General features: G+C 38.5%; 1 protein-coding gene across 4 annotated transcripts in view; it reads right to left on the bottom strand.

Annotated features, from left to right (window-relative positions):
* Positions 1-21,439, bottom strand: part of TRAPPC9 (trafficking protein particle complex 9) — a 456,935-nt gene that overhangs the window by 385,655 nt on the left and 49,841 nt on the right. For all 4 annotated transcript variants that reach the window (XM_029959343.1, XM_029959344.1, XM_029959341.1 and 1 more), the window contains 4 exons: positions 18,001-18,086; positions 10,012-10,138; positions 8,341-8,473; positions 5,000-5,163 (listed from right to left, as the gene is read on the bottom strand). In XM_029959343.1, the coding sequence (XP_029815203.1) occupies positions 5,000-5,163; positions 8,341-8,473; positions 10,012-10,138; positions 18,001-18,086 (510 nt within the window). The remainder of the gene's footprint in view (positions 1-4,999; positions 5,164-8,340; positions 8,474-10,011; positions 10,139-18,000; positions 18,087-21,439) is intronic.

Below are 21,439 nucleotides of genomic sequence, written 5' to 3'. Positions count from 1 at the left end.
AGCACTTGAGCACCAAACTGTTTCCAAAATGTGTTTTCATTAACTAGATTTATTTGAAGATACTACAAGTAAAAAGACTTTTGAAGTGAGAATAGCCCTTGCAGATACTCTCTAATTAACACCTGTAATTACAACAGAAGATCTAAATGCCTGAGCCAAAAGTTAAGCTGCAGAGAATGATCTTGTTTAGGTTTATCTGACACTAGTTTACAGTTTAATAATGTTCACCTTGTTCAGGAATCATTATTACAGTAAATTATACTTTGGCTTCAGGCCTTTCAGTTCAGTGGGAGACTAATTTGAGGCAAGCCTGCATTCAGTTCTTTCTCGAGTCTCAAAGTTGTGTTTAGCAAACACCTGATGATACAAGCAATTGTTAGTCAAGAGCTTATTTCATCATTTTACTGGATACTAAATCACTAAAATTGTAACAAATACCATATAACAGCTTACCCACAACCCAATTTTAGCCTACTCTAAGCCAATCTAACTCTTAATAGATTTTAAAGTCTGCCAAAAAAAAAAAAAAACACGCTGACATTTTGCATAGAGAAACTCAATAGAAAGGTCTTTTGAAATCCCAAGAACCTCAATTCCTCAATTCTTTTCAATCTTAAGTCCCCTGGTAAATCTGGCTTTTTGCACCCCAAAGTAACTATCAGTTCTGAATGCACAGGCACTGGCATTTATACATCTTAACTTCCCCAAGACCTGGCAGACAGCAATGAACCTGCAGGACTTGTTACATTCTTCACAATGTAAATGTATCCAGCACAGTTTCCTCTTGAAAATTAGCAACTATCCCTAACAGGAGGGAAAAAATGCTCTAAATTCATGAACCATTTGCTCTAATGAGTGGAAAAAAGAGTTAGTAAGAATCATGCAAGATCCTCATCTCAGTCAGTTGCTGGGGGCAGAGAGGAAAAGACTTGAGCTGGGAAACCCAGACAGTGAAAGCAGGGCAGCTGGATGGGGCTGGATTACCCACACTCCTTGTCCTGCCTTCCTAAGGATGTTTGGACTGACTGGACAAAAGCCTTGCCTGCATTCACCACTCTCCATGGAACACAACCCCACTCCAATTTGAGTTTATTTTCTTTAGCAAAAAAAAGGTAAATAGATCTATTCCAGGATATTCACAGTCTTCAAATGGGTTGCCTGGACCTCAGAGCAGACTTTTCATTTATGGTCTGGCACAGCAGAACAGCTGAGGCTGCGGGTAGATGTGTTCAAAGACCACAGGAAGAATACAGGTGAACTTATTTCTCTATTTAAATTCCAGAGGTCAGTCACTTCTAAGACAGGGCAGTGAGGTTTTCCTTCCTGATTCAGGCTCATTCAGCATGTGTAGCTAGTCTAAAGCTAAGAATGCCTGGTGTGCTCTTCTCAGGGCCTCAAGATGAAAACATCAGTGTTACATTTGCCCCTGAATGGATCAAATAGTTGGGTTCTCAAAGCCTTTGAACTGCACTCCCTAATTGAGACATAACAAGCCTCTGACAAGAGTTGACTGGAGCCAAAGGGTGGGAAAGGCATCCAGCTTTGCATGTCATCTTACAAAAAAAAGGACTGAACTGGTGAGGGACGATACGAGGTAACACAGAGTTCACCTTGACAGTGTGTATGTGTGATGTCCAACCCACAGACACCACAGCCTGGCAGACTGAGTGGTGCAATGAGACACTAAGAGCCATGACAGACATGTCCATTGTGGCAGCATGACAAGTCCCTTTTGCTGATGTGCCTCAGGACCTGCTCCAATAACACACAGCTGCTAAAGGACTCAAAACCCCTGTGATGTCCTCTCTGAACTGTACAGGGTGAGCTGCAAGTTCTGCTCATTTATCTGAGGGCCAGAAGGGAAAACCCAGAGAACTGAATCTGAAAGTAACAGAAGAGAGGAAGTAAGGGAAATCAAGTGTGAAAGTCTGATCTCTAGAGGTTCTCATTAGCAAAACACCACTGAAAACAATGCCAGAAAAGTCAGCTTCCTCCAGAAAAGTGACTGACTGTAACAGCTAAATGAGGGAGGTCAGGTCACTAATCCCATCCAGAAATTCCAAAAACAAAAAAACACAATATTTGCTATTTTGCAGCATTCATCTTTGTGCTAAAAGTTGTGGCCCCAGAAAGAAGGTAGGGAAATGGAAGGCAGGCAGGGAGGCCTGCAGCAGCTGCCAGAGATTTACGAGGAACTGCCAAGACTGAAAGAACCAAAGCAAATCAGGTGAAACAAGGGAAGACTGAAAGCTCTTTTTATTTGGCTGAAATCAGACAACTTCTCATGGGCTCCCAAGGTGGCAGGCAAGCCATGGTCAAGTAGATAAAAGGGTCTAACAGCTCTCAAGATCTTGAGCAGCTTAAATCACAGGCACATTTCAGCTGAGGACTAGTAAAGAACATCCAAGAGAAAACTTCTTAACGTACTACAGACAGTCCATAAGTGTCTGCATATGCTCCCAACTTCATGTATGGAGTTTGTGTTGCTATCAGAGATGGTTTAATGTTGTACCCCCATTAGTTCCATGCATGTAGCATTCACTGACCAAAAGCAGCTGCTGATGCTACAAATCTTTTGTTCCCTGTTCATCACCAGAATCCCATGTCACTGTACAATGTTTTGTACCAATTTATGATCATAACTAAAATGGAACAGAGCCCATGAAAAAAGGCAAAGGTCCATCCCCAACACATGAATGACACTGACCTGTTGGAACGAGTCCAGAGGAGGCCACTGGAGCCCCTCTGCTCTGGAGACAGGCTGGGAGAGCTGGGGCTGCTCAGGCTGGAGGAGAGAAGGCTCTGGGTAGATCTTAGAGCCCCTTCCAGTATCCAAGGGGATACAAGAGAGCTGGAGAGGAACTTTGAGGGCATGGAGTGACAGGACAAAGGGGAAGTGACAGGACAAAGGCTTCAAACTGACAGGGAGCAGGTTTAGATTGGATACTGGGAAGAAATTCTTTACAGGTGAGGGTTGTGAGGCCCTGGTATAGGTTGCCTGGAGGAGCTGTGGCTGGCCCATCCCTGGAAGTGTTTGAAGTCAGGCTGGATGGGGCTTGGAGCAACCTGGTCTAGTGGAAGGTGTCCCTGCCCATGGCAGAGAGGTTGGATCTTTAAGGTCCCTTCCCACCCAAAACCATGATTGATTCTATGATCCTCTGCAACACCTACATGCAATCACATTTGAAATAACATAATTATTACATGCTTAATGTGGACCATCAGTTCTTTTCCATGGACAGCCTTTTCCAGCACTTCATGCTGTACCCACAACACAGTCATGTAAAAAGTTACAGTTATTTCAGGCTGTATTTTCCTCCATTAACATGGCTCACCTCGAGCAGACAGTTCCAAATACAGGGGTGCATTTCACTTCTGTGAGACAGTGCAAAAAACTGAATATTCTGCCTGACAGCACCTTGGGTCAGCTAATCCCAAGTTCTGCTTTCAAAAGAAGGTTAAGATGATTTCCAGCGTTCCCTGCCCATATGGACATTTATGATTCTGTGATTCTGATGGCAGAGTTCTCACACTCTCTGAACAAGTATCACTCAGTGCATCTCAAAACTCACTCTCATTTCTCTTTTTCTGAGACAGTGATTCAAGTGTTATGTATTTGAGGATGCATGCTTATAGCTTATTAATCAGAAATTTTCCTTTTTCCGATAAAGAAACATTTCATATAGAGAAAAACAATACAAGATCCAGTACAATTAGAAGTTTTACTAAGCTCATAGCTGAGTCTATCAACTCTTCTCCTTTTTCCCCATTGTTTTTAACAAAAGTTGTAATGGAGAGATGATTTTAAAGTTGACACGAGTCTCTTTTTCAACATTCTGAACCAATTAACTGTGTAACATTCCGTACAAAGAGTCTGAATAACATGTGACTCATGTGCCCATATATTCCAACATTTAATACATTTCATTACATGACATTCCCCATTTGAGTGCTCTCTTTGGTCCTTCCATCCCATACATCCAGCACCCAGCACAGGAGGAGTATGTTGAAATTACTGAAATAAGAACAGTAAGTCATCGTACGTTTCAACTTGTAAAATTATTCCTGGTAACAAGTCTCAGACCGAAAATCTATTTTGAGATGATTGGCAACTCCTATTCTCTCAGGTTGCAGAGAAGAGGATACTCTGTTATAGAAAAAGTCATGAGCTTGAATACTGAAATGAACAAAAATCACAAGATATCACACTGCATTTTAATGCTCTGGCACTGACAGAATAAAACCTGCAATAAAATAAGGTATTTCTACTGTCAGTAAAGATTATGTTGCTTGTCACCTGTAGTTCTTCTGTTAATATCATTCTCATAACAATGTCTCAGAGGACAAACCAAAAGAAATAAAATACATCACAAAACAAAAGCAGGATTCACCTATCAGACTACTTTTTAATACTACCAAGGAAAGAGTATTTAAAAAGAATTAAGTGTACACAGGGAATGTGCTGTATTTCTTCCACAGCTTCAATTATTCTTTTAATTCACAATAGCTTGTTTTATTTATTGCCTTGCCTTTTGAAGTCTTCTATCCCATTTTCTTATTGCTCACTGAATAAGATAGAAATATGCTTATTTACTTCCACTCCCTCAAGTAGGACAACATTACTGCTAATGGTAATTTATTTAATGAACTAATCAGCATATTTAGACATAAGGAGAAAATAATTTAGACACAATATTCTTCCTCTTCATTAGCTATTGCCTGAGGAATTTCTCCCCAAGTAACACTAAAAAGAAATACAGATTTCCAAAAAGCAGGTGACCTTTTGGTACACAGACGGTTCTAGAATTTCTTTCATTTTCTTTCTATATTTTCTTACATTCTCTTTCATTTCTATGGTAAAATTGAACTGAATTATATCAGTTCTGTAACAAGGACTATGATATTTAGTCTAAACTGAGCTGGAAGTACAAAACAACTAGTTCCCCTTTTATTAGAGAAGTGATCACTATTACTTCTAAATATATATCAGCATACACACCCTTGGTGTTGACTGTTTTCGCTGTGACCTCCAATTTCTCCAGTGGTTCTGTTCCAATATTTTCTAATTTAATGATGAGCTGCTGGGTCTCTCCATTGTAAAGCTGGACAGACACATTAGTGGAGATTTCATCCCCTGAAGAAGGTTGAATAGTATGAGCAGACCTACAAAATGTGACACACAGACAAACAAAATACTGTGAGGAAAATGTTAAAAGGCCATTCAAGTTACTCTGTTAACTATTCTTTGAAGACTCAGAAACTACAGCTCTGAAACTCTGAAGATTAGATATAATTTTCCATTCTCATTTAAGTCAGGGTCATTTTTTAAAACAAAAGTTAATAATTTATGCATAAGACAAGTCAGATTTCAAACAGTATAAAATATGTATTCCTAACTGTGAAAGCTGGTTAAAATTGCTGCAGAAACTGTAAGAAAGGGAAAAGAGGAAAAAAGAAAAAAAAAGAAGAGCAGGTCATTACAATGAGCAGTTTCAGTGGACAGTGCAGGGCATGGACCTCATGGGAGAAATTCCCTGTGGGAAAGGTGAAACAGTGACTAGAAATGAACTCTTTAAGCAGGAAGGAGGGATGGAGGTTGCAAAACAAGACAGATGGGTAGAGGTTTCTGACTGGATTTTTTGTGCCAATGCAAAGTGGTCAGAAGGACAAAAGGACAAAAGCTCCTGAGATTAATGACCAATAAATCTGTTGGTAAACCCAGGTTCAGTAACTTCCTCGGGCAGGTATTCCTGCTATCCTTCCCTTCCACCCTCTCCTCCCTTCCCACAAGATGAGCAGCCTCCACAAACAGGAGCAGATTTCAGTCTTTCAGAGTACATCCACGACAAGGACTCGAAACAGGGATCTTTTGATCATTTCAAATGTACTGTCAGGGATCGTTATCACTGCAGCACTCTGGAATCCGGGCCTGTGGAGGGACAGGGAAGAAGGAATTTCTCCCCTCATGCTTAGACAAAAGTATCAGGGAATTGCATCCAAAAAAGCAAAACAAATGGCGCTTTCAATTGCTGTATAAATGGACATCTATTTATCAGTGATTCTTCTTCTGGATAGAATATTTTTCTCCCTTTTTCTTTCTCCTGTAATAATTGCATCTGCACTAATAATGATTCCTGGATGGGATTGGTAACACATGGGATTTACAAACAGTAAATTCTTATTACTTATTACAAAGAGTAAAGTCTTATGGACTCCTCTTTGCCCATAAACAAGGTTTTGAGCATAACAGTATTGCACAGTTATTTCACTACATTAGGAAGTGCTCAGCAAGAGAAAAACCTCTAACACGTGGCACACTGGCCTGCAGCTTCCAAACTTTCTGTTCTTGTGAAAATAACTGATATTTGTCCTAGTTTATCCATACTAGAAGTCTTTCATTATTTTATTTATAAATTTGCCATTTCCTTCCCTCAATTTTCGTACTTTATAGATTTTTTCCAGCAAGACTGTTTTACTCAGTATTATAATAATTCAATATATTAGTAATATATATGACACATATATATTTAATATATGGCACAAATACATTTATTAATTTATAAATAATCTGTATATAATCTATAAATAATTATAGATACATAAACAATGAAAAAATATACAAATAGAATTATTCCCAAATCACAGCAAACTTCATTGCAGCTCCTGCTAAACTGTGCTTATTTAATTGATCTCCCATGACACATATCAACAAAAAAATATTTTACAGTTCTAATAAGACATTATGGTCTGCCTAGGAAGGCCTGGAATTACTATTGATATGACTATTCCACCAAAATTACTATTAGGTCAGTTGCTGAAGAAATTATAGGCATTTATAAACCCTTGTCATTTCAAACAAACCTTTTCCTACATACCAGCAGTTTCTCCTACAATGAAGCAAGGCAATAAATACAGCAGCAAGATTATCTCAAATACTTCAAAAATAAATACATTTTTCAAAAAATTAAGAAAAGTCAGCTCAGCTCCAGTAGATAATGTTCCACATTATCAGCTGAACATATACTGAGAAAGAGTAGATATTACACACATTTAAGAATATTTGCAAGTCCCTCTGTATTTCAATAGCCAATATTAATTTTGATTACAGCCAAACCACACAAATTCCATCTCTGGCAGAATTTTTAGAGGGAATTTACCAACATGTAACCCAACTGAAGCATTTTATTATTTTGCTGTCTTCATTAGGGTATTACTTTCATAGTTTTGTAATACAGTGCCATCGACATGGCCCATCCCACACCAGGAAAGAAGAATTCAGCATGGAGAAATTGGAAAGTCATTATGAAGAACACAGTAAAATAAATTTAAAGAAATCTACATATATATACACACATATATAACTTTGTATCATACAATACTAATGATCATCCTAAGGATCATAAACAGAGCTGAGATTTTCCAAACAATAGAACAACCCCTGTGGCACTTGAGCTATTAAGGCAGTAAGTTACAAAAGGCTGTTTTCTGCTCCACAGCTAAAAGGAGTATTGTTTAAAAAAAGAAAAAATATAACAAAACAAAAAATACCCTGAAACACTGTACTTTTACAAGTCTTTGCCAAACAGCAGATGGATGGCAGGACTCTGAGATATCATGACCAACACGTAGCTTAGTAGGTGAATGCTCTTGCACCTTGAAGAGCTTCAGAAATGGAACTGAATCAGTGCCTCACCAGGTGTCTCCAAAATCCAGGAATTAGTCAGCCACATTCTTCCCAAAAAACCAAAAAGCTCACAAAACCCACACCAACAACCCACATGTGGTACTACTGTGTCCTTTTGGGTGAGTGTATAAGGAAAGTATTTTAGTTGATTCTTCCTGTACCTCTAAAACCTATTTCTTCTGTATTATGGTATTGAGTTTGGGCCCCTCCTGAACCACGGAAATATTGATTTACTGAAGCAAGTCCAGAAGAGGGTTGTCGGAATGATGACAAGGTCAGAGCATTATACAGGAGTTCAGGTTCAAAGAGCTGGGTTTGTTCCATTTGAAAAAAAAAAAGATCTAACATGGGTTACCTCTTTACTTCAAGATTTTATGAATTTGCAGCCTTTAGGGATTAGCTCTTTTAAAAGTATGACTTTAATAATGACTAACCATTACACTCCCTCAGTTAATTAAATCTCAAAATATTTTCTATGAAATTCTATGGTTTCAGGAAGTGAAAAAAAAAGGTTTATATTCTAGACTAAACAGCACAGGTATAGTTTATGCCTTAGGTTACTAAATCACTGATTGCATATGATCGAGGTTTTATTCAGCATGTGAGTAACATTTAAATAAAACCACATAAAATCACCATTCAACCTAATTTCTCACCTTGGAAGGGAGGTGCTGATCTGCAGCCTTGGCAAAGCTGGAATGACTTCAACAGTGCAGCCATTGGTCTTCACTCCCGGCAGATTGTCCAGAAGGCAATCACTGAAGACTCCAAAAACTGAAGTATGGTAACCTGATGTTTAGAAGAAAACACCAGCATGTTGTGAATTTTATTTTTTTCTTGAAAGGTCTGAAAGTACTCAGATTACTGGGAGACTCTTCACAGCACACAAAATACGTACAAGGTTCATTTATAACCACACAACGACATACAAACAACACACAACACACAACAACACAGCTCTGCACCTGTGACATGTCAAATAAAAGAAATTGTTAAGAGCCTGTGATTTTTGTGCATTCAGTGCAATATGGTAAGTTCTGTGGAATTTTTCACAAGATCAACATCACAAGTCACAGTATAGAGACCACTATTTTATACCTCATCACCAATTCACCGGTGCACATAAAACGTGTTACCCTTCAACATATGTTAACAATTTCCTCTTTATTCCAAAAAATATTTATAGGAAAGAATCTCAACTGTATCCAGAAGGATAAAAGAATCCTAAAGGAAATTATTAGGGAAAAAATATACATGCATACACACAGAGACATCTGCCACGAAAGACAAAAACTTACCCTCTAAAAGTTCAATTTAGTAGAAAAGTACCTGTGCAACCAATTCCTTACCAGGCAATATTTACGAGCTATATCTGAAGGAAAATTTGATACACTGACACACAAACAGCTGGCAAGTACCAAAATCAACTCCTCTACTTGCAGCACATTTTTAGTATGTGGGACTAAAAGCAGAAAACTACAGCACGAATGTTCTGAATGCTTTGATGCTGTTCTGTATTTACTGAAATAGTTTCTGAAAAAAAAATCAAATGAAAAATCATTTTACGAGCAGACAGAAAAGCACTTAAGAAAAACTCAGCGAGAAAAGAGTTTCTTCAAGTTCAAAGCCATCTTCTTGTAGCATTTAGTTTTATTAAAATGGTTCTTGTCCTGTAACTTTGGATTCCAGGAACACATACCTAAAATTTTTTGTTGGTAAGATGATTCAGTCCTACTGTGTGATGAATCCATCATCTCCACACATACCTCCTTTTCTAGGAGACTCAGCTGCTTATCTTCTGAAAAAGCTCTTAAATTTTCTTACTTACTACAAACAGTTTTATTTAGGCTCATTAATGAAACGATATCTCGACTGCAATAGACTACACACACAGGCTAAATTGTTTCTGCAAAAGCAATCTGCAAAAATTTCTGTAATCTTGCATGAACACGATTAATTAAGAAAAAGAGAACCGCAAGATTATCTTCTGCATTCTCAGGAAAAAGTTCAAGTAATCCTCTTCAGAAGCTTTCCAAATGAAAGCATTAATAAAGGGGAGTTGGAGTTCATTATCCTTCCCCTTTCATAGATGAGATACTGTAAGAATGTGTTTGTTACTGCTGCTGCAACCAAGTGATTTATCAGGTTGTTTTTAATGAAGTCTAGCACAGAAAAGAGCTGTCCTTTTTTCTTGCTTTTTTTCTTTTACTTACTGAGGAGAATTCAGAGTGGGGAATGCATACATGGCATAGAAACTCATGCAATCCACAGGGGGGTAAAACATGAGTTGTTTTGCTCAGGAAAGAGTGACTGGAGACATTCCTTACCATTGACAGTGATCTGCCCAGTGGTTTGGGGAACACCAACAAGAGTCACAGGATAGAGACCAGATTCTGCTGGCAGGGAAAGAGCTGCAGGAAGAGATTCGAATTCCACTCCAGTTGTCAAGAGACCCTGAAAAAGCCACATTGCACAGATAAATCCATTATGACACACACTTACCTTTTTATGCTATATACTTATATTTTAATCCCTTGCTTTGCATCACCCAAAATTTTATGATTTATTCCGATTTGCTCACAGCAGTTATTTTGGGTTTGAGGTTGCAGTGACTGCAGCGTGCAGCCAGATTTGTATTCAACAGGGAAACGAGTTTCAGGATCTGAGGTGGGAATGATGTATGAAACACTAATAAAAATTAATACCCAAGAATAGCAAAAAGAGTCAGTGATATCACCTGCACGGTGTTGTTTTGTGCCTACATTTAATCATACCTGTGACCTTACTTATGCATTCGATATATTTTGGACAGTGGAAATCAAACATCAACAGCAGCTTTGCTTAGCTTTAATTACCCAGCCAGAAAATATTTTCTATCGGGAACATTTACAGATAACAGAGCAAGTCTAGCTTTACTGTCCAGCCTAAACATTTCAGTGACTTGGAATAAGACATTCATTTTGCTAAACTGATCCCCGCTCAAGCCTAGATGCCTGCAGTTACTCCCTTAGTGTCAGAGAAATCTTTCAGCATCCTAAATTTAAAACATGGCACAAAACAAGAAATTAAGCAGAAAAAAAATGTATTTAAGAAACTTTTAAACACAGCATTACTGTCCTTAGTAGGCTGGGGCTTTTCTCTAAGCTCAGTTAATGAATTTAAGATGCCTGAGCACAGAATGTGCTGTTACAAGTAAGAAATCTAATGCTGGAAAGCATGTAAATCCAAGTTACCGTTTGTTTTTGTATACACATATATATTTATTTTTATGTTTAAATAAAGATGCCACACAAATATCTCCACCAATTAATGCAGTAAGCACAACTGGATTAAATCTCGGCTTCATGAGAACTCAGAACTCTGTGAAAGAGGAACCTTTTATTTTTGTAAAGACGTGAAAAAGCTCATGGTTTGAGCCACAGAAAAACTCAGAGCTGAAGACTGAAAAAGGAGTTCAAACAGCAGCAACATTACCTGCACAGTGCCAGAAAAGCAGCATTGCTTCCCTCTGAAAACACCTCTGACTGCCTGGTTTATAATTCAACTGAGTTTTGAAGGGTGAACCTCTGCTGCTCCTGTCAGCTGTAAAGGGAGGCCAACCCTCTCTGTTTCTAGTTCTCAATTACAAATTAGGATAACTGACACTTGTATAACAAGTACTTAAAGAAATGCAAATGGCACTACCAGAATTACCCAGCCAGTGACTGACACTGGACCTGTCATGGACATGAAGTCTTCAATGGCCTGACTCTCACTGGGACTAACCCCCAGTAACTCTCCTTCAAGCAATTCCTAGATAGGAACCAAAATCAAGCCACCAGCACTCAAAAACTGAACAAAATTGAAAGCCATTCTCAGAATTTCTTCCCTCCTTGGAAGGCAGTGCCTTCTGCAAAACTGACAAACTACTCTCTCTGTAACAACTGAAGGAAATGCTTTTCACCTAAGATTTTTAACAGCAAGGTCCTAAACACACCAGAAGCTTGAGAAAGCAAACCAAGCAGGTTTGACAGGTTCTTAATTTCTCTTCTACTCAAGATCTGAAGTCATCAAGATTATAATATATCCAAAAGCTATAAAATCTTTCATTCTAGCAATTACTTCTTTGTGGACTTGACATTGTTGAGGCAACAGTGAATTCAACCAAAGCTACTCCTGCTTTGTGGAAAGCTGAGTTAGAGAACTCTATCTGCTGCACAAAATGCAATTTCATCATTTTACTTGAGTTATAAGGAAATACTCTGTCAAATCCCCATTTCTACTGAATTTTCATTTTCTTCCAGTTTCATGTGGAGACTTGAGCTGTCAGAAACAATCCACAAAAACATAAGTAAAACCTAATTTTATCTTCCTATATATTCACCACCCTGTGTATGAGAGCACTGACACTGTTTGATTTCCACATTAATCCTTCCAGTGGGATTCACCCCGCAGAAACAGGGTGAACATTCACACTTTAATACTGAGGTAGCCAATTGTTCTGCTTTTGCTTTGGCTGAAGCAAATCTTAGAACATAAACAAAAGGTGACCCCACACACACTCTCCAAAACTCACTTTTGGAACAGGTAAAGGCTTTGTAAAGTTATTTTAGTCCAAAAAAACCCCTGAATTATCACTTAGCCAAGTATTCAAATACATTTTAATTATTCAGGATTCACCTCAACTAAAAACTTTCATCCAAGGACTTAAAGTCCCACAAAATCAATGATAAAAAAAGAACTCCAATGTCTTGTTTACTATCAGCTACAACAAATGTAAATAAACAGAACTGACAGGGCCTCCTAAGTATTATCCAAAGAAAACCAGGAAAACAAAGATTTTCTAGAGAACAAACACAATGCAAATGCCAAAACACCTCCACTAAGCACATACTATGCCTGGACTAGAAACTAAAGAGCTTCAAGTGCATCAATACAAAAAGGAGAAGGTAGCATTTGTTTCCCTCATTTTTCGTTTTACTGTTCAGTAAAACTTCCAGATTTTAAAATTAAAGATATTAAGAAAGCATTCAAACTCACCGAAATGGAAAAAAAAAATCAATATAAACATCAGCTAGGCTTCAGACTTACAGACATAAATTGAAATCAAGATACTTACCCTTAAAACTTAACCCAGACCACTAAGTTTTAAAAGACAGTGACATATCTGGAATGTCTGAAAGACGTTTTCAAGATCACTGTTTGCTGAACTGTACAACTCTGCAATATTTGCCCAACATTGCCCTCTGGTGCCTGAGATTTTGCAGTTTAGCACTGAAAATCTAATCAAGGCTCAAGTACTCTCAGATTCTTTACCTAAACACATCAGCCACACCACCAAAAAAAAAGGAAATGTGTTACATTTCTTTTCCTGAGAATCTTATACCTTATTTCAAGTAATATTTAGTAATCATTTAGTAATCAGTGCTCTTTCTGACCCTACAGGAAAAGATCACCATATATTATGTTTCCTCCAGGGAATACATGAATCACACACAGAAAATGTTTACATTTCTTTGTATTCTTATAAAACAATTGAAATTGTCTTAGAGTGAATACATGCATGCTTTTATCACAGCATGCCTTTCAATCACTTCAAATCTCAATTTAGCTTTAGAGGAACAAAACAACTTGCACGTAAATGGCAGCATTTGGAGATGTTGTTAAAATAACGTGAGTATGGAACTGCTTTTTTTAGGCTTTACTTACCAATTCCAAAATGCAATCATTCTTTTTTTAAAGCAACACTGCCTTCAAAGTTAGTTTTCATGCTGAACATACTTTTATACCATGTTGTCAAATACTTTATGCAAAAATTGTCAATATTTATTTAAAAGTGAATTTTCCCTACTATTTCTAATAAGGTTATTTTAGGCAGACCTAGAAAAACACCAAACACAACCAGTTTTATTCTTCTTCCCCTTCACCTTTTTGTGTACATTCTTGCCCAATATAGTCTCTATTAAATATAGTTTAGCAAGAAGTAAATATTCTCACCAGATGGCAGAAACAGTAAAAGATGTGAACTCAGGAAAGAGCAGTTCATGGAAACAATTTAAACAATCATAGGTCAAGTTATGGGACTGAAGATACATATAGATTTATCAAAATTTTAGATGGTATTTTTAAACATCAGTATATAGCTCTTGGCTAATAGCACAGTTTTGAAGTTTAAAAAAACTGTAACAGCTATTCTTAAAGCATCTTTAATCAAAATACCACACTTGATTGTGTACAAATAAATACAGGCCCCAAGCAGAAAGAGAACTACAGAAAAAATACTTTTTTTCTTGACAAATTACTTAACACTATAAATTATAATATTCTCATGGTTTGGGGTAGTATTTTTTAGTTTCTTGATATTTGTTTATTAAATATGGTTTACACTGCCTGTAGATCTTGTAGCTTTCTTAAAACCATGGCTGCATTTCCTACAATAAGTGCAGAGAAAATGCTTTCCCTCAACACATAACATTGCTTCAAAATTTCTCAGCTTTGGCTTTTTGGTTTCTTTTTTCTTTTAATATGAAAACTGAGAAACAAAGAGGAAAAAGTAGTTAAAATCTTAGAGAATTTAACATGCTTTGCAGTGCTTCTTCATATGCATTTGATTTTAATATATCTCCCCAGAGTGTACCATGATTTACTGCTTTAAACATTTATCTCAAGATACAAAATAAATCCCCTGGCGATTTCCCAGAACTTTTTGGGATTGTTTTGAAGGTTTAAAAAAATGAACATCATTTTTTCCTGGATGGAAAACTGCAGTAGCTGCAAAAGGGATGGAGATCACTCACATACCTGAACAAGTCTGTACAGAAATCAATACTCCTGGGAGAAAAAGCCAAGTGATGTATACACTTATTTACAGCTGAACATCCCATCTCCCGGGAACTTGGGCCAGCACCAGGAGAGCAAAAATATTCTGTCTAATGCATCACAGTCACAGCTACTCAGGCTCATTTTTGTCTCTCTCTCATTGTGCTGATTTAAGTTACCTGCTGAGTTTTATTAAAGCCTTTGGTCTGATCACCCTCACGATCTCCTCTACTTCACTTTATTGACTAAAGTACACAGTTGTTGGACCTAATCACTTCCACATTCTGTGACTGAACATTTTCATCTGCCATTTTACACTACTGCACCTTCCAGTGGATCAGCCTTCTAACTGTATGGACAACACAGAAAGAGAAAAAGAGAAAAGGAATAAAGAAATGGGACAGGCATGAAGTGTCTAAATAGAGCCCCAAATCAGGAATACGTGTGACAAGACATAAACAGCAAGAACAACAATAATGGGCCAAGAGCTTTGAGAACAATAAAATGAAATAACAAAAAAAAAATCAATTTTCAGGGCTTACCATCTGAGCAACACTGATCAAAGTCTTGTGTCCAAAGTCTCATGTCAAGTCTAGAAATTCAATGCCTTTCACTTAAGCACACCTAAATTAACCTACAAGTACTCAGCATTAATTCTTCAAATAATGAAAAAGCTCAAGGAGCCTTTCCATGGGTTAACAGCCTGTGCTCAATACTAAGTTGTTTACCATCACAACTTCCATCCATAACAAATAGAAGGACACAGTAGGAGAAGTACCATGGTAAGAGCTCGGATCGACAGTTCCAGAATTCATTTACCATGAAATGAGTAATCTGTCAGAACAACAAATCTAAACTGTAAGGTGAGGAAAAGGGGAAAATTAGAAAAAAGGAGTAAGACTACTATAGATTTCAGGACAGTGACATGTTGGTGAATGGTGGACCCTGAAAAAGGCAAAGGAAAAGGAAATCAAGCAACAGAGAACTCAAAGAACAGTCAGTGATTGCAAACAAGCTTGAAGGAGTAAGTTATCTTGGAAAGGTGAGGTGCTGAGGCAGGCAGAAGGAAAAAAGCTGTGGGACAAACAAGCTGAAACTGCCACTAAATGACAGAAGAGGATATGTTTGCTATGAAACTGAGTCTGTGAGAGTAAATAATCTGAAAGAATGTGATACGTGATGAGAAATCAGACAGGAAAAGGAATATGGGGACTGCAGGCATGGGTACGTGTTAATAATAAAACAAACCATTTTAAAATATTAAACAATACTCTGAATTATTTAAAAAAAACCAAGGAGTTTATTCTCATGATAAGGTAATAACTATTCCCACATTCCATATAGCTCATAGATGAGACTGGAAAATCAGAGCAATTTAGGCTGCAAGCCCTCTTGCTGAGCCCAGTGTTCAGAACAGGGGCAACTTTGGTTGTAGTTTAGGTTTTTTACTGTCCTTTACACTCAAGTTTCAAAGATTTCTAAAGATGGAGATCCCACATTCTCTGTGGGCAACCAGTCCCAAAGTATGATCACCCTCATGATAGGAAAAAGGGATTTTTTTTTTTTTATTAGGAAGGTTTTCCATGGCTGCAGCATGTTCACTGACTCTCACCCTTACATTGGGCACTTCTGGGAAGAGCCTGGCTCTGTTTTCACTGCACCTTCCCATTTTGGGATGGAGGAAAGCAGCAGGAATTACCCCAGTATTCGTCTCTTCCCCAGCCTGAGCAGTTGCAGCTCTTTGAGCCCGTCCTCATCTGTCCCGTGCCCGAGCCTGTCCATCCCTGCTGACAGAGCTGGGCTGACCCCAGGACACTTCTGTTGTCTGGGGAGCTCAAAACTGGCCAGGCTTTTATAGATAGTCTCTCAAATTCTAAATCAAGGGGAATAATGACTTCCCTCAACTTGCAGGCTACAGTCTTGATACCACAGACAAACCAACCAAAATCAATTCATTTTTCCCAAAGAGCTGACATTGGGGCAGAGCAGAATTTCTCAGGGCACTGTATTTATGGAGCGCTCACTAAAGAATTACATTAATCACTTCAGTTATTTGCACCTCCTTTCATGCCTGCTTCCCCTTTTTGCCCATGGAACTGGAATTCAGTGTTAATTCAAAAACAGAACTTTATCATGTCAACAGTGAAGAGAAGTATTCATGCTACTACAATTAATTTGCTCAGGGAATGGATGTCGTGCAGATCTATGCAAATAACTGTATTTTGAGTCCTTGAGTGTGTGTAAGCACTCGTAAGAAACTCCCTCATTAAGAAATTTTCCAAGTTTTTTAAATATATAACTGCATCATTATTCACACAATACAAATCAGACTGTAAATCAAAATGTTCTTAAATCAATTAATTCTTAGAGGAAGTCCTTTCTGATGTGCAGCCTCTCAACTACTTTTTCTATTAATTCCTAAAAATTTTGAATCCTGTGAGGGTTAGAGAAAATGCTGCTGAGGAAAGCAGTGTGTTAGCTTCTAAGAGTGAATTTTATTGTGCTATAAGCACGATCTTTGGGCATCTTCACTTCCCATGGAAAAACACTTTATTACATGTGGAGTATTATCAGTAATTCAGGTCAAATTGCTTGACTAGACACTGCAGTAAACATATCAATAAAAAAAAAAAAATCTTGGGCAAATAAATGTAGGCTGATTCACTTAGCCTGACAGAACAATGGGCTCTAAGAGATGGGCTTTATTTTTAAAGCAATATTGAGGGTAAAAATATTTAACATAAAGGACTATGCTGGGTTAGAACTGAGTGGGGATTAAGTTGCTCTACTAGTTAGAAAATTTTTAAACTTTAAATAGATAAACTTTTTTTTTTAAAAATCCCGTTATCTGGAATAAAGAAGGGAAAGTAAAAAACCCACACACTTTCCTTTGTTTCAGGATACACTGCAAGCAGCCCATTGAAGTAGTAGAGGGCTTGGGTTTGAGCCTTCTAATCTCACAAACTTCTCTGATGTTTGAGCCTTTTTTTCACTCCCTCCTGATCATTTAACATTACAGTGTTTTCAAATCACACACATCACTGGGAACAGCAGAAGCTTCCAACAAAACACAAAGCTTCTCAGAACTATTTTAGTTCATCAGATTTTTAAATTGTGGTCAAAATGGGAATTTGAAAAGCAAGGATGAATGCGGATTTTTAAATTACAGTAGCAAGTGTACAATAATTATTAGGTTTCAGGATATAATTATTACTTGAAAACCAGTATATGTAAATTATGCAGCATGAGTTCTAGTCAATGCAGGAATGTACAGAATTGATTTATGGGTCAGTGCCAGTAAAGCATTTAAACACTGTGAGTGGCAGAGATTTTCATTTCAGTACCTCATCACCAACAAATATGAGCAAATTGACAACACCACACCTTTAAACTGAGGTTGTGCTGGGTTAAATGATTTTTTTAAACTATTTGTTTTATAGAAAACCATATCTGAAAGTCCAAATGAGATTTTTTTTCAGAAAAAATAACAGAATGAGAAGATTTAGAAAGATACAAACCATGTTTTCTACTCGGAGCTCAAAAGGCATTGGGTTGTAAACCATCAACTGAACTTCACAAACATCTCCCTGGACCCACTGGAAGTCTGCAAGAAACGATCACAGAATTAATGCAGGAATTACCTAATCATAGTGTTATAAAAAAGTAGCAGCAGCTGAGCTGTCAGATTGCTATAATACTTAATAACTCTCTATAATCTTTACAGCCAAAGTCCTGTTCAAGAGCATTGTGGGACACAAACTGTAAATCCCAGGCAAAGCAATGGGTTAAAGGACTGGAAACATCCATTAAACAGCAGTTGTGCTCCAAAGACCCAACAGTGCTTGGCAAAATTAAACTAAGGCATCAATTCAAAACACATCCTTCATGTTAAACACTTCAGGGCTTACAGCCTTGGAGTTAGGTACAGAGAACACACCACCGTGGATATTTAAGACTCAGATCAGAATCAACCAGACATGACAGGAGGTAGGAAATTACAAGTCTTCATACACACACAGTTGATGATACAGAGTAAATAAAGGATTATTTTAAATTAAGAAGGAAACAACTGCTCACCAACAAGATGCCACCTCAGCTTCCTCCTACTAATTTTCTTTAGGAAACAGTAAGTAGTTTGGGAGATGCTGTGAGAGTGGAAGATGACAATAGGATCTATAAAGCACAGATTTTTTTTCTGTTTGAGGGTCACAAAGTAGAGGCTTGAGCAGTAACACAAACTGTTAAGTAACTCGTGAAAATTCTTAGGAAAGACAAGGAAGTAAAATATGTCAGGTAAAAAAGTGTACTTTCAGTTTAACTCACTACAAGAGACAACTTAAAAGATACTTCACCCTGCCAAGTTTAAAATTTTGGGAATTTTATAATTTAAGGAGACAAGGTTGGATGGGGCTCTGGGTAACCTGGAGTAGTGGAAGATGTTCCTGTCCATGGTAGGTGGGTTGGAACAAGATGATCTTTAATGCCCCTTCCAACCCAGACCATTTTGTGATTCTATGATTCTGTGAGGAATTTCTGGAAGTAAGGTCAGCAGCAGAGATGCAAGGTCTGAGGAACTGTTCAACACAGAAAGATTATTTTATATCAGCACTTCATAATCTTTTCAGCCCACAAGTACTTGTCTACCTTCCAGATATCACCACAGGTACCTGATGTTCTGACTTAAAACTGATTGTGACAACATTCTCCATGCATGCTGAGGAACTGCAGTCCAAATAAACAACAGGTGCTTTAACTACATTTGTAAAACAAATCATGATTATAAGCTGAACTATAGCATACATGGATTGGCTTTTACTAGTCAACTCAATGCTTTTAACATATGATGCTAATATTTTTTTTTAGCAGGAGATTAGAAAACGTCCAGTAAAAAACCTGGATTATCAATATTAAGACTCTAATTCACAGTTGAAGTCATCAGTACTCTAATTGTACATTCCCAATCATTTACTATCTGATTACATTTTGCAAGCAATATTAAAGACCTCAAGGGAGATGTACTTAATGCAAATGTTTAACTCCAATTAATGCTGATGGAAATTAAAAACATACATCCAGAGATGTTAATGGGTTATAGTACTGTGAAGCCTGAAAAGCAAAACTGTTGATTAAAACAAAATGTTCAAATGCACAATGGTAGGAGATGTTTTGTACATTTATTATTTAATTGCTTATTAGTGTTCAGGACGTCTCATCATTCTGCAGTCCCCAAAACAACCAGTGGCTGCTCTACACTGGTATTGAAGCACTATTATGGTTTACTACAGCAACAGCAGTAGCCTCAGCAGGCACTTCAGTCCTAAATCTCCACATTCTAACAATGACCACATCATGAAATGTCTTTTCTGAAAACGTTTTCAATGCCATCATGTAAAAAGGGATTCTGAAAAATCAGAAAAACACGTTGGAAACTCTTGATTTCACCTAAGTGCAAATGCAAACCACTGATTTGCCTGATGCTTTAATGTCTTTACTTCCAAAAAAGGAAGGATTCGAGGCTCATTTATTAACGTTTACCAGTATGATCCCTCTCTCTGGGCTGAAGGCTCCCTGAGCTGCCCCCCTCAGTGGATCTGAGGCTGTGGGAAGCTGTGCTGAAAGGGGAGACTAAACAAGAAAGAGCCTTATTTGAGACTTAGCAAGCAGTAGAACTATGGCCCCGTGGCACTGACCTCCAGAAACCACCAAAGAGTGCCAGCAGCAAATGAACAGCACCTTGGAGCAGGAGTGGCAAGGTCTGTCTGATGTGTGAGAGAGAGTTCCACAGGAGAAGGCCATCACTGTACTCCTTTTTATGCAGCAGCAACAGATACGACACCCTGGCAGCTGACAAAAGCCACGAGCAAGATTCCCACCAAGCAGGACTTCAGAGCCTTGGAGGAGCAAGGGAAGGGTACAGGTGTGCAAGGGACTTTCTCCACTCCCTTGCCAGCAGAGACAGGGATACAGGCAGGAGTTGACATATCCTGCAGATCAACACCTGGCTTCGTGGCTGGTGTTGGCACTAGGGCTGTGGTTGCTTCAGTCATGGGAAATCCTCCCCTGAACACAGCCCACTGGGGAGAGACAAGAGCCACCTACCCTAGGAGAGGCAGTAGAATCTTCACTGGCAGACTGGTTGACTTGCCAGTCTTGCTTTAAGCTGATAAACTTGCAGGGGTTTGGTGTCCAAAGCTGTGACAAGTGCAAGGTCCTGCCCCAGGGATGACATAAGCAAAGAGCCCAGGACAGGCTGGGATCTCTGTCTGGCTGTGGAACAGCCCTGCTCAAAGGACCTGGGGGTCCAGCCAAACATGAGCCAGCAGTGCCACGGTACACCAACAAGGGCAAAGCTGTGTGAGGGGAGGTTTGGGTTGGATATTAGGAGAAGGGTGAGTGGGCACTGAACAGGCTCCCCAGGGAAGGGGTCACAGCACCAAGCCTGACAGAGCTCAAGGAGTGTGTGCACAACATTCTCAGGCACATGGTGGGATTCTTGGGATTGTCCTTTGCAGGGCCAGGAGTTGGACTTAATGGGATTTGTGGGTCCCTTCCAGCTCAGGATATTCTATGATTCCATGAAATCAGATCCTGGGCTGCATTCACAGACTCATTACTAACAGAGATAGCACTCTACCCTGTGCTTGTCAGGCACAGCTGGAGGTGCTGTGTTCAGTTCTGGTCCCCACAGTTTAAGATACAGACAGACTGGAGAGGATTCAAAGGAGTGCCATGAACATGATCACAGGGCTGGAGAATCAGCCTGAGGAAAGACTAAAGGAGTTTGGTCTCTTCTCCCTGGAGAAAAGAAGGCTCAGGAGGAATCTCATCATAGTCTTCCAGTACTTAAAGGGTTGCAACAAAGAGGACAGGATTTTTTCTCCCAAGGAGCCACAGGAAGAAGACAAAGGGCAATGAGTACCAGTTGCACTGAGACAGGTTTCATTTTCTTACTGAAAG

Source organism: Manacus vitellinus, unplaced genomic scaffold (genome assembly GCF_001715985.3).
Source record: "Manacus vitellinus isolate BGI_N305 unplaced genomic scaffold, ASM171598v3 scaffold_1_pilon, whole genome shotgun sequence".
Classification (NCBI taxonomy): domain Eukaryota; kingdom Metazoa; phylum Chordata; class Aves; order Passeriformes; family Pipridae; genus Manacus; species Manacus vitellinus.
The sequence above is the reverse complement of the archived record's forward strand: the minus strand, read 5'-3'. Positions and strand labels throughout refer to the sequence as shown.